The sequence below is a fragment of the Tasmannia lanceolata genome, unplaced genomic scaffold (assembly GCF_043159265.1).
Source record: "Tasmannia lanceolata isolate RefF3 unplaced genomic scaffold, GAP_Taslan_0.1 ptg000020l, whole genome shotgun sequence".
Taxonomy (NCBI): Eukaryota; Viridiplantae; Streptophyta; class Magnoliopsida; order Canellales; family Winteraceae; genus Tasmannia; species Tasmannia lanceolata.
This window is the reverse complement of record NW_027518697.1, coordinates 9,280,832-9,294,288: the sequence shown is the minus strand read 5'-3', so window position 1 is coordinate 9,294,288 and position 13,457 is coordinate 9,280,832. Positions and strand designations below refer to the sequence as shown.

The window sequence follows — 13,457 nt, the reverse complement described above, 5'->3', positions numbered from 1 at the left end:
CATATGCAGAAGATATTTGAAAATAACTTTCAAGATAAGGAATAAGACTTTGTCTTTGGCCTTACATTCTAAGATTGGTTGCTTTCAATAAGATATGATAATTAATAAAAACAACAAAAGACTTGTTTGACAAACCTGATCCTGTTTTGCGGATTTCCTATTCCTGATCAGGACTTTAGGCGAAGATTAAGAAATAAATCGATTCGCTTAGCTCATTTCAGGAAATTTGCTCCCAACCTGTTTCTTCAAGAAGGAAGAATCGGATTGGTTACCTAAAACCTTGTGGACTTGCTTAGTAACCATTATTAAAATGGCTCCCACTGCTTTTTTAAGTGAGGATACGAAGAAGACAAAAACATCTCAGCTTGGCAATAAGTGATTGCCATAAATCCATTTCTGCCAGTTCAGTCGGGTGAGAATGAGAAGCCATGCCGAACAAACCCTATATTTCCAAAGAATACATTTAAATTTTTTTTTAACAATATATCAAAATATATAGGTGATATATTAATATTGGAGATATACTTAATTATATGTATATGTATATAGGGGTTTGCTAGGGACTTCCGCAGAAACACAGTCTTTCTCAGCCACCTGTTTATATAAGGTTAAGGGGCTGTTTGGATACGCGAATTTTAGAATCCAGGTTTCTAATTTAAAAACAGTGTAAAAGAAGGTTTATGATCAACCTACTGTATGCTGTCCTGATAGCGTTTCTTGGATTTTAAGTAAAAAATTCAGGTTTTAAAAATCTCTCCTGCATCCTGAGATTTCTAAAACCTGGAAATATGGGAGCATCTCCTACTCTCTTGTTGACGGGAAGAAGGGCGAGAAGTAAAAAACGACGGCTGGTCCTCTTCTTCTCTTATCTCTTAGCTACAATTTTGAAGAAATCTCGGATTCTAAAATCTGCGTAATCAAACGGCCAGTGTTTCTGGTCAATCGTCCAAATAACTTATCTGGTATGTTATTATTTGGGTGATCCAAACCATTCATTTGATGGGTTTCTGACATATAGAGAAGGTGTGCCCAAAAAATCATCTCCATGGGATCATCCTAACCCTTCAATTTGTGGAAGTTAACATGGACAGATTTTAAAATTGTCCATTTTATTGAGATGGCCCAACCGGGGCACTCTTATAACTGTCTTTTTTGTTGGAAGGGTTCCCTTCAGTTTACCATTCCTGATATGTATATAAATAAAAGTTCACCGCAAGAGAACTTAAAACTAAGCCGTCTACTAGTTTTGATTTTTGAATGCTAATCTTGATTTATTCGTCCCATAAGAAAAAGAAATATTCTAAGCTTACGCGCGGAACATATGCTAGGCGATAAAAAACAATACATTGTTCTGACGTTCCAACCCCACGCGTTTTAAATTAGTTTTGGCTACTTTCTTAAAGGAGATCCCATCTGTAATATCAATTTTTTTTTTCGCAAAATCCTCCAAAGAATATCCTTGGATCAAAGGGCTGAGATCATCAATGGATGGGATCAATAACACATGACCAAATCAACGGACGTCATCACCTTACAACGTCTATACCTTTGGGTCTGCGTAGGCTTCCCAGAAAATGATACTTCCAGCCCTATTTTAAAATAATAGAAACCGGAGTGGAAATATCATTTCCAACCTTTTTTTTTTCTTCTCAATTTTATATTAGATGCACTGCACCGTCCGTCCACAGACTTCTACTTTGTTTTTAAGGCATTGACCAGATCACAAAACAAAATATAATTCCCCAACTCTGAAGAACATCTCTCCCTCCTCCAAACCATGTTCTCTTCCATGTCCGAATCTCCCCAACTCATCGTCTTTCTCCTCCTCCTCCTCCTCACCTCTGCCTGCGGGGACTCAGTAGATTACCTTCAGTGCAAAACTCCTTACAGCTGCGGCGGAGGTGTAAACATAAGCTATCCTTTCTGGCACAACAATGGAACCAACCAATACCAATACTGTGGTTACCCAAACCTCGGCCTCACCTGTGATGGGTCAAGAACTGTTCTTAATCTCCTCAACCATGATTACTACGTTGATGACATCAATTACGTAGAAAATTACATAACCCTCGTCGATATTGAATTGGCGACAGGCAGCTGTCCAAGGGCGCATTACAACGTCACCCTTGAAAATACGCCCTTGTTATACAACAGGGAAGATTGGAACCTTACCTTCTTCTTCAATTGCACTACGATTCCTTTCCCTACGGCAGAAATTCTGCCATGTCTGGAGAACTTACCTCGACTATCTTATGTGGCTCTACAGACTAATGTTCCGGTGGCGTTGGATTGGAATGGGGATTGCCAGGAGGTCGTGGTGGTTCCGGTGATGGCGACAGTGTGGAATGGGCTGAATTGGACTGCTTTGCAGCGGGGATTTCTGTTGAATTGGACTCCGCTTATCAATTGTAGGGTCTGTGAAGACTCTCAGGGGTATTGCGGTTATAATACCACCGGTGAGGATTTTCTTTGCATTTGCCAGAACGGAACGCACCCCAGAACTTGTCCCGTCGGTACGTTTTTTAACTTTTTAGCGCTTGGTTTTCTTCCGGTGTTAGATGAATTGGGGGAATTAATGGTGAGACGGGTCTGAACAAAACATCAGAAGGAGAACACCGTTGTTTGGGTGGCTTGCAGTGGGACCCATACGTCTTAAGTTAGTCGTGTTCGTTTTGAGGACTGTGGGCCCGGCTGTACCACAAAGCCACAAAGGGTGGGTCTTTTTCTGGGGTTGGTCAGATTTGTGATCCCTGATCTTGTCCTCCTCCTAGCCCAAACATACTAAGACACGGTTTTGTCAAACTTGTCCCTAACAAAATGCCGTGCTGTATATTTTGTTAAAATATGAGTGCATTATTGTGACTAAAATGGTTATTAGTTACATGGGATCTGCTACCGTCCATCGCAGATGGTATATTGCATGTGAGATGAGCCACCTCATGAATGAAGACAAAAGCTGCTGTAAAGCGAGCTTGGTGGCTGGTCTGACATGCAACATACCACGCTATGCGATGGACACTAGCAAACCCCCAGTTACAAATTAGGCAAGTGCCGTGATAAGAAGGGCTTTTAGGAAGTTCCTAGACACGGACGTGTCTTCCTAGTTGCTCTTTAACAAATGGTTAATAATCATCTCCACCATACATTTCCAGCTCTTCTAGACCCTTTTGCCTGCCTTGGTATTTATTACATGCTTTCGTGATTAGTTTTTTTTATAGCTTGTTCAGACCTGTGACCGCCCGTGAGAGAAATATAAAAGAAAGATTAGGTGCCAATATCAAAATAAGGGAGATTAAATCATATCCCAATATTGTTAAGAGGAATGCTATATGAAAACCCTAACAATGTTCAGACTTCAGAGCGCTCGGATACACCGACATTGTTGGTGTAGGGCGTCTTTGGATACCACCAAATTGCAAATTATTTTATTCTTAAGAATGAATAATCAATTGGGTTTGGTAGTTTATTTGTCTCTTAATTTTAGTAAGAATGTTATAAGGTAATTCCTGGCCTCCGTGGGAAAAGACATTTCACAGCTGGTCTATCGCATGTCATGTCAGACCAGCCGCGGACTGCCTTTTGCGATGGACCCTAGCAACTCCCATGTTATAATTGTAGACATTAATTTCACCGGGACTGTTACAGAATCGTTTAAACACTTCTGATCTATAAACACTTTGGCATATCCCAACTCTCTCTTCTTCCACCCTATCTGTTTGACGAAATGCCACAACATCAATTTTCTAAGACATGCTCTAAGCGTGTCACAGAAGTGTCTCTCCCCTCTCCTGTATCTCAAGGAATAACCATATCTCATCATCCCATTGTTGTTATCACCCACAAAATCAATGATCCATGAATCATTTGAACATTTTTTTGGTAGGTAAGCTGGGGTTTGACGCTGGTCTATCGCATGTTCATTCAATAATTATGAAATTACAATCCTTCATAGCATATTTCTTATCTAATCCATAGATACAGTATCTAGGAGGGGGAACAATAGGAAGTTGGATGTTATCCCCTTTACAGGAAAGTTTTAAGTTTTTGGATTGTCTGTTAGAGTTCTGCTAACTTTTGGTCTCAATTCCAAAGGTATATTAACCATTCTACATTGAGTTAACTTTGAATGATAGAAAAGAATCAAAAGATCTGGTGAAAATGCACTATGCTTTGTGGGGTGCCATAGATACTACTCTTAGGGTGGAACCCATGAGCCCTTACATATGATGGCACTTCAGGGTCATATTTTAATCTTAAAGGGCCGTAGAAATATACATGAGATACAATTCGAGTAAATCTACTCTCTCTCTCTCTCACACACACACAGACACACAAAGAAGACATTTTGAGATTGGGTATTCTCTGTCACTAAATTTGATAAAAATTAAATAGGCAATCATATAATTTTTTATAAAAAAGAATTAAGGGCATTTTTCTCATTTCATAGGAAGAATAACATAGTTAGGACTTAGGATTATATCTTTTTGTTGCTACCAAAAACTTGGCCACCATTAGTCTAGTTGATGCAGGACATTCTATGGAACAATTTGCTAATGGACAAGATCAAAACTCCAAACCACCATAACTTTTGATCTGACGACGAAATCAGGGCTTATGCCGACTCTTTGGAATCATCTCAGCTTAGCACTGTTAGCGACTCTTGAGCGTCAAATTCCAATTTTTTAGTTCGAAGTTACTATTTTTGGAAATTTTTTATCTTTAAAATTTTTAGTAAATTTTTTATCTTAGCCAATTCGAGAGTTTTTATTCCAACTTTTCAAAGGGGCCCGTTTGGATACCCGGATTTTAGAATCCAGGTTTTTAGTTTGAAAACAATGTAGAAGAGGGTTCATGATCAAGCTGTTGTACTCTGTCTTGATAACATTTCTTGGATTTTAAGTGAGAAATCCAGGTTTTAAATATCTCTCCTGCATCCTGAGATTTCTAAAATCTAGAAATATAGGAGGATCAGCTACTCTCTTGCTGACGAAAAGAAGGGCGAGAAATAAAAAACGAGTCAAAAACGACGGCTGGTCCGCTTCTTCTCTTATCTCTTAGCTACAATTCTAAAGAAATTAAATCCCGGATTCGAAAATCTTTGTATCCAAACGGCCCCTAAGAAGGAATATTTTAAGAGAGGAAAATGATATTGAGACCTAGAGTGCGACCTAGCAGGGAACCTGCAATGAGAATATATATGCCATGTGATCAAAAAAAAGAAAAAAAGAACTTGTGTTGATTTCCCTTAACTTAAGGGCTGGCTCACGTGATGTTGTGGTGTAAATCAATTTGTTTGGTCCCACTCTCGGTTTCCCTAGCATTATACGAACTTAAGGACAAACAAGCTATTTTAAAAGCCTTATGCTTTTTCTTCTTTTTTTCGTAAATTTTACTATTTTTGACAAGATTTGGCGAGTTTGGAATTCCTATATATATGCATACATACTCTAACAAAAACAAGTTATTTTTTCGTATGGAATATAATTTTATTTTGCCCTAAATTTTCTTGTGAGAATCCAAGGTTTTGTTCGATGTTGAATACTACTTTGTAATTTTGTGTTGGCCTCTGCCCTACTAGTGGCATCATCCCTTTGAATATTTCTTGAATATTTTTCAAATAACAATTGTCAATTTAGTATTCACTACACGCCAACTAAATGCTGTCTTGTTGCAGCTAGAAAAAGTGATTGTTTACAAATTAATTGCACCGGCGAAAGCGACTAGAATTAGGAGTTGTTCTATGTCTTGTAGATGTAATATGACCAACATTAAGTAATGGCTTCCTGTTATTTTTCTGGGGTCCCATGGTTCCTACCAAACGAAAAGATTAACAGTCATGTTTTTTGTCCTTTGAAAGATCCATAGCCGCCTCTCTCTCTTTTAACTTTCATCTTTCTCATTTGAATAAACGAATCTATAGCCGCCTCTCTTCAACCTTCATCTCTCTCATTTGAATTATTGACTTAAAAAACCAAATCTCTATCTGTCTCTCTATCTCTATGCATTATCATCTTCTGCCCCATAGCACAGAGCGTGGAACAGAGATAACCCTTCATGGGGTGTCTCCAAATCAATCCAAGATTTCTGCCATCACACCTCTTCTTCTCCCTCCTCTTCTTCATCCTGCATACGTCCTTCTCGTTAGACGATGAAAGTTACATAGAATGTGCACCTACCCCATTCAACTGTGGAATCCTCTACAACATCAGTTATCCTTTCTCCGTCCAAGGCCGCTCACAAAATTGCAGCTATCCAGGGTTTACCCTCACCTGTGACGAAGAAACTCTTATCACACAAATCGGGTCTAAGACATTAGAAGTGAAGGCGATCGATTACGAGAGCAAGACCCTAACAGTTATCAATAGGAATTTGATAGGGAAGTCATGTCCTCTGCCGTTGGAAAATATCACCATTGAATCCTCTCTCTTCCAATATTCTGAGAGAACTCTCGTCGTCACTTTATACCACAACTGCTCAAACCTGATTCAAGGTGGATACCCAGAGGGATTTAGGCAAGTTCCATGCTACACAAGTGATGGAAACTATGCTTACTACACGATGTCAAAGGTCCCTGATGAAATTGCGAGGTTGTTCATAAATTGCAGACTTAGTCTAGTTCCAATGTTGGAAACGGGTGTGAATCGTGTGGTGGAAGATACAAGCAATCTGAGCGATGTTTTGGCGGATGGTTTTAATGTCAGTTGGAGTGCAGGCGATGGGTGGTGCGGCGAATGCGTGAAGTCTAATGGGAGCTGTGGTTACCACCCATTGAATGATAGATCAGCACTTTGTTTTTGCAAAGATGGACCTCATTTTGCCGTCTGTAATGGGCCTATGTTCGACACAGGTAAGCAGCTTCTGCCATTTATTACCCTTTAAAGTTGGTGATCTTTTGAAGCTAAATTCACCTAAAAAACGAGAATGAGATACTGGAAACAAATAAGTTCTAGCTGAATTTGAATTCTTGCTTTCCTAGTCACTCGTTTCCTAATTCCTACAAATGACAACACTTCCACCTTCATTTTCATTAGGGTGGGACCTTAATACACTCCTTGATTACATGTGCCCCCTTCTCAGAGTCCGTATCGTTCTAGTACTAATTAGATCATTGGCTGCCCATCTAATTTTATCATAAGCTTTTTCTATATCTACCTTCTAAAAAGGATCTGGATTATCCTAACTAATTAGGGTTCGGTTGGATCCCTTAAAAAGCCGCAGAGTAGATAGAAAATTGGGTCTTTTCCGATCAAACACAATCATGCCTTTGGTTTGCTAACACCTCGAAAGTTCATTGCGGAACAAAGGGAATGCCATGTGTCAGCCTTCTTTCCTCCAAAATTTCTCGTGTATTGAGCATGGTTTTAAATTTCATCTGAAATCCGAAAGAAATCCGAAATTTCGGATTTCGGTCTTGACTGAAACTGAAATTGGCGAAACGTACAAAATTTCGGGGATTTCGTCAATTTTTGGCTAAATTTGGAATTTTTTTTTTATTCCTTTCCTAAATTTCAGCTGAAATTACAGAAATTTCGGCCCAAAAAATCAACATTTCAACTGCCTTTATTGAATTTTGGCCGAAATTTCGGTTTCGGCTAGGTCCGAAACTGAAATTTCAAACCATGGTATTGAGAGGGAAAGATGGGTGAAATTTTCTCTATCCTCTCACTCTTATCCTCTGTCAGTCTCATTGGTACCCTCTGTCTCTTCAGTCTTCGAAGGATCCTATCAAAGTAGGATGTCCTATCAAAGGATCCCACCACATCCACGTGGCACTCTTAGGCTAAATCCGTTAGGAAGAGCCCAACAGGGACCGTCATTTTAGCATTTTATTAGAGAAGAGAAAGTTCCCAAGCTCACATGTGGTCTCTATACCAATTCCGGTTCGGATTTCCCTGTCGTTAAATTCACTCCTACGCGTGCCAAATGGCGCGTGGAAAGACTCCCAACTCTTCAATTACGTGGAAATTTGCAAACCAAACGCCTTTCCTATTCTCTTGTGGAAAAATCCATCCTTGACTGAGATTTTGACTGTAGAATTTTAGTCTCTTCTTTGCAGTCTTCCATTTCTTTTCTTTCACTAAATACCTTTCCATATCTTCTCATGCTATCTGCCTATCTCTCATAGCAAATCGATCCAAAAAGCATAGTGACAGAAAACCCAGTTGGGAAGTCTCTCCAAATGCATCAGTTTCTCTTACCATTTTCTTTTCTCTTCCTCCTATTTACTCCATTTTCTTTTTCCCAAGAAGACGCTGTATGTATACCTTTTCCCTTCCAATGTGGAAACATCACCCTTTATATTAGTTACCCTTTTCATGTTGATAAGCGCCCTCCAAATTGCAGCTATCCAGGGTTTGAAATCACCTGCACAAACAATGTTCCCCAGATAGTGATTGGTTCAAGGATATACCAAGTGAAGGAGATCGATTACAAGAATCGGATCCTAACGATTGCAGATAAAGATTTCATGGGAATGGCATGCCCTCTGTTTCCAGAAAAAACCACCATCGATATCTTATTATTCGATTATCCTGCTGGTCAATACCAGAGTATCAGCTTATACAGTAACTGCTCAACCCCGATTCAAAACTCTGCATTCCATGAAATTCAATGCCTTACAAAACCCGGAAGTTATTTCTACTTTTCCTTGGCTCGAATAAATGAGTACAAGGGTCTTGATAATTGCCTTGTTAGCTCGGTTTGGATTTGTACTGACGGTGTGAATCGCTTGGAGCATGGAGAAGTGAGTTTTGGCGATGTTCTGAAAGAGGATTTCAATGTAACATGGAGAGTGGGGCGTGAGCTGTGTAGCCATTGCCTCACCTCTGGTGGGTTCTGCGTTCCTAAAACAGGAGGAGCTCCTGCTCAAGAACTCGCAACCTGTTTCTGCAGTGGCCAACCGCATCACTTCTTCCCGTGTCCTACCCCACCGCCAGCATCGTCTCCTGGTACGATTCAGCTCTTGGGCCCCACTAAATTCCCACCACCAGCATTGTCTCCTGGTACGATTCAGCTCTTGGCCCCCTCTCAATTCATCTGTCTTCTTCTTCTTTTTGATAGGTAAGCTAGTGTTCGGCAGGGACCCCTACCGGTTTATTAGATAAAAAGAAAACTGTTACATTTATGAGTACAAGAAGCAAAACCTAACTCAGATGCATGAGAGAGGGAGATCCAAAGACTCGGGATAGACAAAAAATAGAGTACTAGTCCTAGGAGTTCATATTGCTCAATACTCTTGAGTTACGTAATCGGCTAGCTTGACAGGGGTATATAAGGATCTTTGAGAGCGTCTTAGGCTATTCTTGAACCTTGTACCATGGTACACCTTCATAGTCATCTTCTTTGAGGACTTTTATATCCTCCCATTGCAAAAGCTACAATCTCTATTACCAGCAGAAAGTTTATCACATCAGTGTCTTCTGTGTAGTTAGCTCCTTCACCTTCCCATGATTGAGTTACCGCCACTCTTTGACCAATACATATCAGATGATGGCCTCTTTTCTCTATTGGCTGTTAGTTTTGCTCTTCAATGGGGTCTTCTTCCTGAATGTTTTGAGTGTCACAAAGAGGGAGGTCATTGCAGTATAGATGAGAAGAGTCATAATTTCAGATGCCATATTATGAACTGTAAACCCCTTTTCATACCCTTGCCTATGTCTCTGAAAATTACGCTTCTCATATCTACACCTTCACTTGACTTGTTTCCAGCAGAATTGAAAAAGAAGCAGATGGGATTTTTTCGTTATAGATGGTCCTTCCAAGAGCATGTGCTTATGTATAATTACTTTAACATAAAAGGGTCAGAACAGCAGTTTCGAAAGGATTCTGGCATGGTGCAATTGCTTCTGTTTATTGTTTCATGTGTGACGAATTACTCCAAAACCATAAGCCATTGGAGAAGGCGTTATTTAATCGTTTATACTTTAACACTTCCCCTCACGTGTGGCCCCTCTTTTTAGCGTTGGCCTACACATGGCACATGTGGCCCCCTTTTGGGTTTGGCCATTGCATGTAGATTTTTTTTGCTATCAAGGAGGTTTGAACTGAGGACCTTTCGCTCTGATACCATGTGAAAGTACCAATTACTCCAACAGCTTAAGCTTTTGGAGTAATTGGTCGTTTCAATTATGTTATCACTTATTTTGTTTTAGTTAAATAAGCTTAGTTGTTATAATGTTCTTGGAGGTCCATATTTCTTTCTCAATAGATAAGCTTTTGAAACTGACAGTCCCTCCATATTTTGTATAGAGTTAATCTTCTCAATAGATATTAAATTCAAGTTTATTCATATAAAATGCCAGGAAATTACATCTCTTCTAAAACACTAGCCTTTCTTTACAAAATTCTATATGACAGGCAAGACACTGGATCTTTCAAGGTAGATCCGTATCAGATTTTCCTCATCTTTTCCTTCATGGGGCCTAAAAAAAATATCAACTTCTCTTCATCTTCAAATTCAAGCACCATCATTATAAGCTCCCTCAAGATTTCTGCGAAGAATTATATGTTCTCTCATTGCAAAAGCTGCAACCTATGTTACATGCAGAAACTCCATCGAATCAGTCTTCTGTGTAGTTGCTAGGTCCTCCAGCTTCCCATGATTGAGTTACTGCCACTCTTTGACCAATACATGTCAGATGATGACCACTTTTCTCTATTGGCTTTCAGTTTTGCTCTTCAATGGGGTCTTCTCCCTGAATGTTTTAAGTGTCACAAGAGGGAGGTATATATTAGAGGAGACAGAGTTTCAGTTGCCATATGATGATCAACAAAACCATTTTCACATCCTTGCCTATTCTCTGCAAAATATGATTCTCATATCTACACCATCAATTGTTACCAGCAGAATTGGAAAAACGCAAAGGAGATTTTATAGTTATAGATGGTTTTTCTGAGAGCATATGCTTATGGATAATCATTATAATATAAAATGGTCAGATCGACAGTTTTGACAGGATTCACAATTGCCTCTGTTGATTGTTTTCTGTGATCTCTTCTTTTGTTTTAGTTAAACAAGCTTTGATGTTATAACGTTCTAGGAGGTCCAGATTTCAGTCATGATTTGGTTTTCTACTAATCTTCATTACATGCTGATTGTGCAGCTGCAGCGAGCGGAGGGAAGCGAAAAACCAACACCAACACCATTATAGGTATTCTACTGCTTATATCCTAATTTTCCATTTGCCTCTGTTTTCCCCTCCACAACCTACGAACCATACTATCAACCTCATGGTTCCCCAATAAAATAATTGATACTTTTGATCAGTAGCTTCATTTTCTTGGTAATTTGAAATCTTGTGATTCAATTCTTTAATTTTTCTCTATCAAAATAAGGGGTGACAAATACACCTATTAAACAATGGTTCTAAGTATCATCTCTCCTCTTTCAGGTGTAGTAACAGGGGCTGGGGCCCTCCTAGTATGTATTATAGCTCTTTTTTGGTGCCGTCGGAAACGTTTCCGTTCCACTTCATTGGCCCTCCTCTCTAGTAGCAAATCTTTAGAACCCTCTTCCAAACATGACCTCGAGAAGTGCAACAGCAACTTTTTCCACACCCATGTCTTCACCTATGAGGAACTTGAAGAAGCCACTAACAATTTTGACGACTCTAAAGAACTCGGAGAAGGTGGATTTGGCACTGTTTACTATGGTATGTCAATCACATCCGTTTTTTATTTCAGTTTATCTTCCTTTGGCCTGTTGCTTATACTTAGTATTGTAGAAGTATCCATCTATCAATAGATTACGGGCAATGATATTTTCACTCCCCCTACAGTACGCATTCGCTCCCCTTTTAACTTGATTTGACGTCAAAAAGCATTAATAAGGGGAGCGAATGCGTACTGCAGGGGGAGTGAAAATATCATCGCCCTAGATTACGTGACAAGAACTTCCACAATTAGTTAAGATTACAAAATACCCCAAATGGGTCTGCAAGCAAGACCTTAAATAACACAACAATTATTTTTCTTTAAATTTACATTGTTCAATTTGTCATTTATCTAAGAGTTTGATTTTTATGCAGGCAAGCTCCGTGATGGGCGCTCTGTCGCAGTCAAGCGCCTATACGAGAACAACTACAAGCGTGTTGAACAATTTATGAATGAAGTTGAGATCCTCTCCAGCCTGCGCCACCAGAACCTTGTCTCCCTATATGGGTGCACCTCCCGCCATAGCCGCGAGCTTCTCCTTGTCTATGAATTTGTCCCCAACGGCACCGTGGCAGATCATCTCCATGGCGCCCTTGCACAAACTGGGCCTGTCACATGGCCTACCCGAATGAGTATTGCCATAGAAACAGCTGGTGCTCTTGCATACCTCCATGCCATTGAACATCCAATTATACACCGTGATGTTAAAACTAACAACATTCTTCTAGACAACAATTTCCATGTCAAAGTCGCAGATTTCGGTTTATCTCGTCTTTTTCCCGTGGATGTCACTCATGTATCTACTGCACCACAAGGAACACCTGGCTATGTGGATCCTGACTATCACAAGTGCTACCAACTTACGGACAAGAGTGATGTTTATAGCTTTGGAGTGGTCCTTGTCGAGCTTATATCATCCAAGCCGGCCGTGGACGTCTCTAGGCATCGGGACGAGATCAATTTGGCTTACATGGCAATCAAAAAGATCCACAATCATGCCTTGCATGAGTTGGTGGACCTGGATCTTGGGTTCGAATCGGATTATGGGGTAAGAAGGATGATTACTTTGGTGGCAGAGTTGGCTTTTAGGTGTTTGCAAGAGGACAGGGACGTGAGGCCTGCCATGGAGGAGGTTTTGGAGGTGTTGAGAGGGATTGAGAGTGATGAGTACCCGGCGAAGAAGGTAGAGCAGGTCGATGTTACATCTGATGATGTCGGACTGATTATGAAAACTCCGTCATCGCCGGATACTGTGATGGATGCATGGGCCAGCAGGTCTACAACACCTAACACTAGTGGGTAGTGATAACTGTTTTTCCTCTCCCTTTGTTTCTCTCTCAAGAATCCTTTCTAAATGAATAGTAGCTTGTAATGAGTATATTAATCCATAAGCTGCTCCTAGAGAATGCTTAAGATATGTTCTATCTTTTAATGTTTTTTGAGGTTCCAGGGGATCATGAGGGATTCAGAAAGCAATAGCTTTGAAATTGAGCGTAATGTAAATACTAATGGAGTTTCTATAGCGAATACTGGAGTGCAAATTTGTGGGGGGTGATTGTTTTTATTATTTTGGTTATAATTTTAATTAATATGGTTTCTATGATTTACTTGTGCAGAGAGAAATGAAAATTGAAGTAGAAAACCTCACTTTTGCCACCCAAGTTTGCAAATGTTCATTTTGGTTTAAGAGTTCTTCAAAACTCAGCTTTGCCACATTGATTTCCTCTGTGTTCTCAAAAGGGAAATGATATCTTCACTACCTTCTTTCTATAATGGTTCTTAAGTAGATTTTATTTAAAAAACAG

General features: G+C 39.8%; 1 protein-coding gene across 4 annotated transcripts; it reads left to right on the top strand.

Annotated features, from left to right (window-relative positions):
* The first annotated feature begins 1,702 nt into the window (after positions 1-1,702).
* Positions 1,703-13,255, top strand: LOC143854009 (LEAF RUST 10 DISEASE-RESISTANCE LOCUS RECEPTOR-LIKE PROTEIN KINASE-like 1.2). Of its 4 annotated transcripts, none has more exons than XM_077363711.1 (4): positions 1,703-2,513; positions 11,103-11,150; positions 11,391-11,651; positions 12,027-13,255. In XM_077363711.1, exons 1-4 carry the CDS (start codon positions 1,778-1,780, stop codon positions 12,953-12,955), a joined length of 1,974 nt encoding a protein of 657 aa, XP_077219826.1. In that variant the 5' UTR covers positions 1,703-1,777; the 3' UTR covers positions 12,956-13,255. The 4 variants fall into 4 exon arrangements, with proteins under 4 accessions (XP_077219826.1, XP_077219823.1, XP_077219822.1 ...); XM_077363708.1 differs by lacking the exon at positions 1,703-2,513 and adding an exon at positions 2,534-6,847; XM_077363707.1 differs by lacking the exon at positions 1,703-2,513 and adding an exon at positions 7,448-9,002.
* Positions 13,256-13,457: the final 202 nt, after the last annotated feature.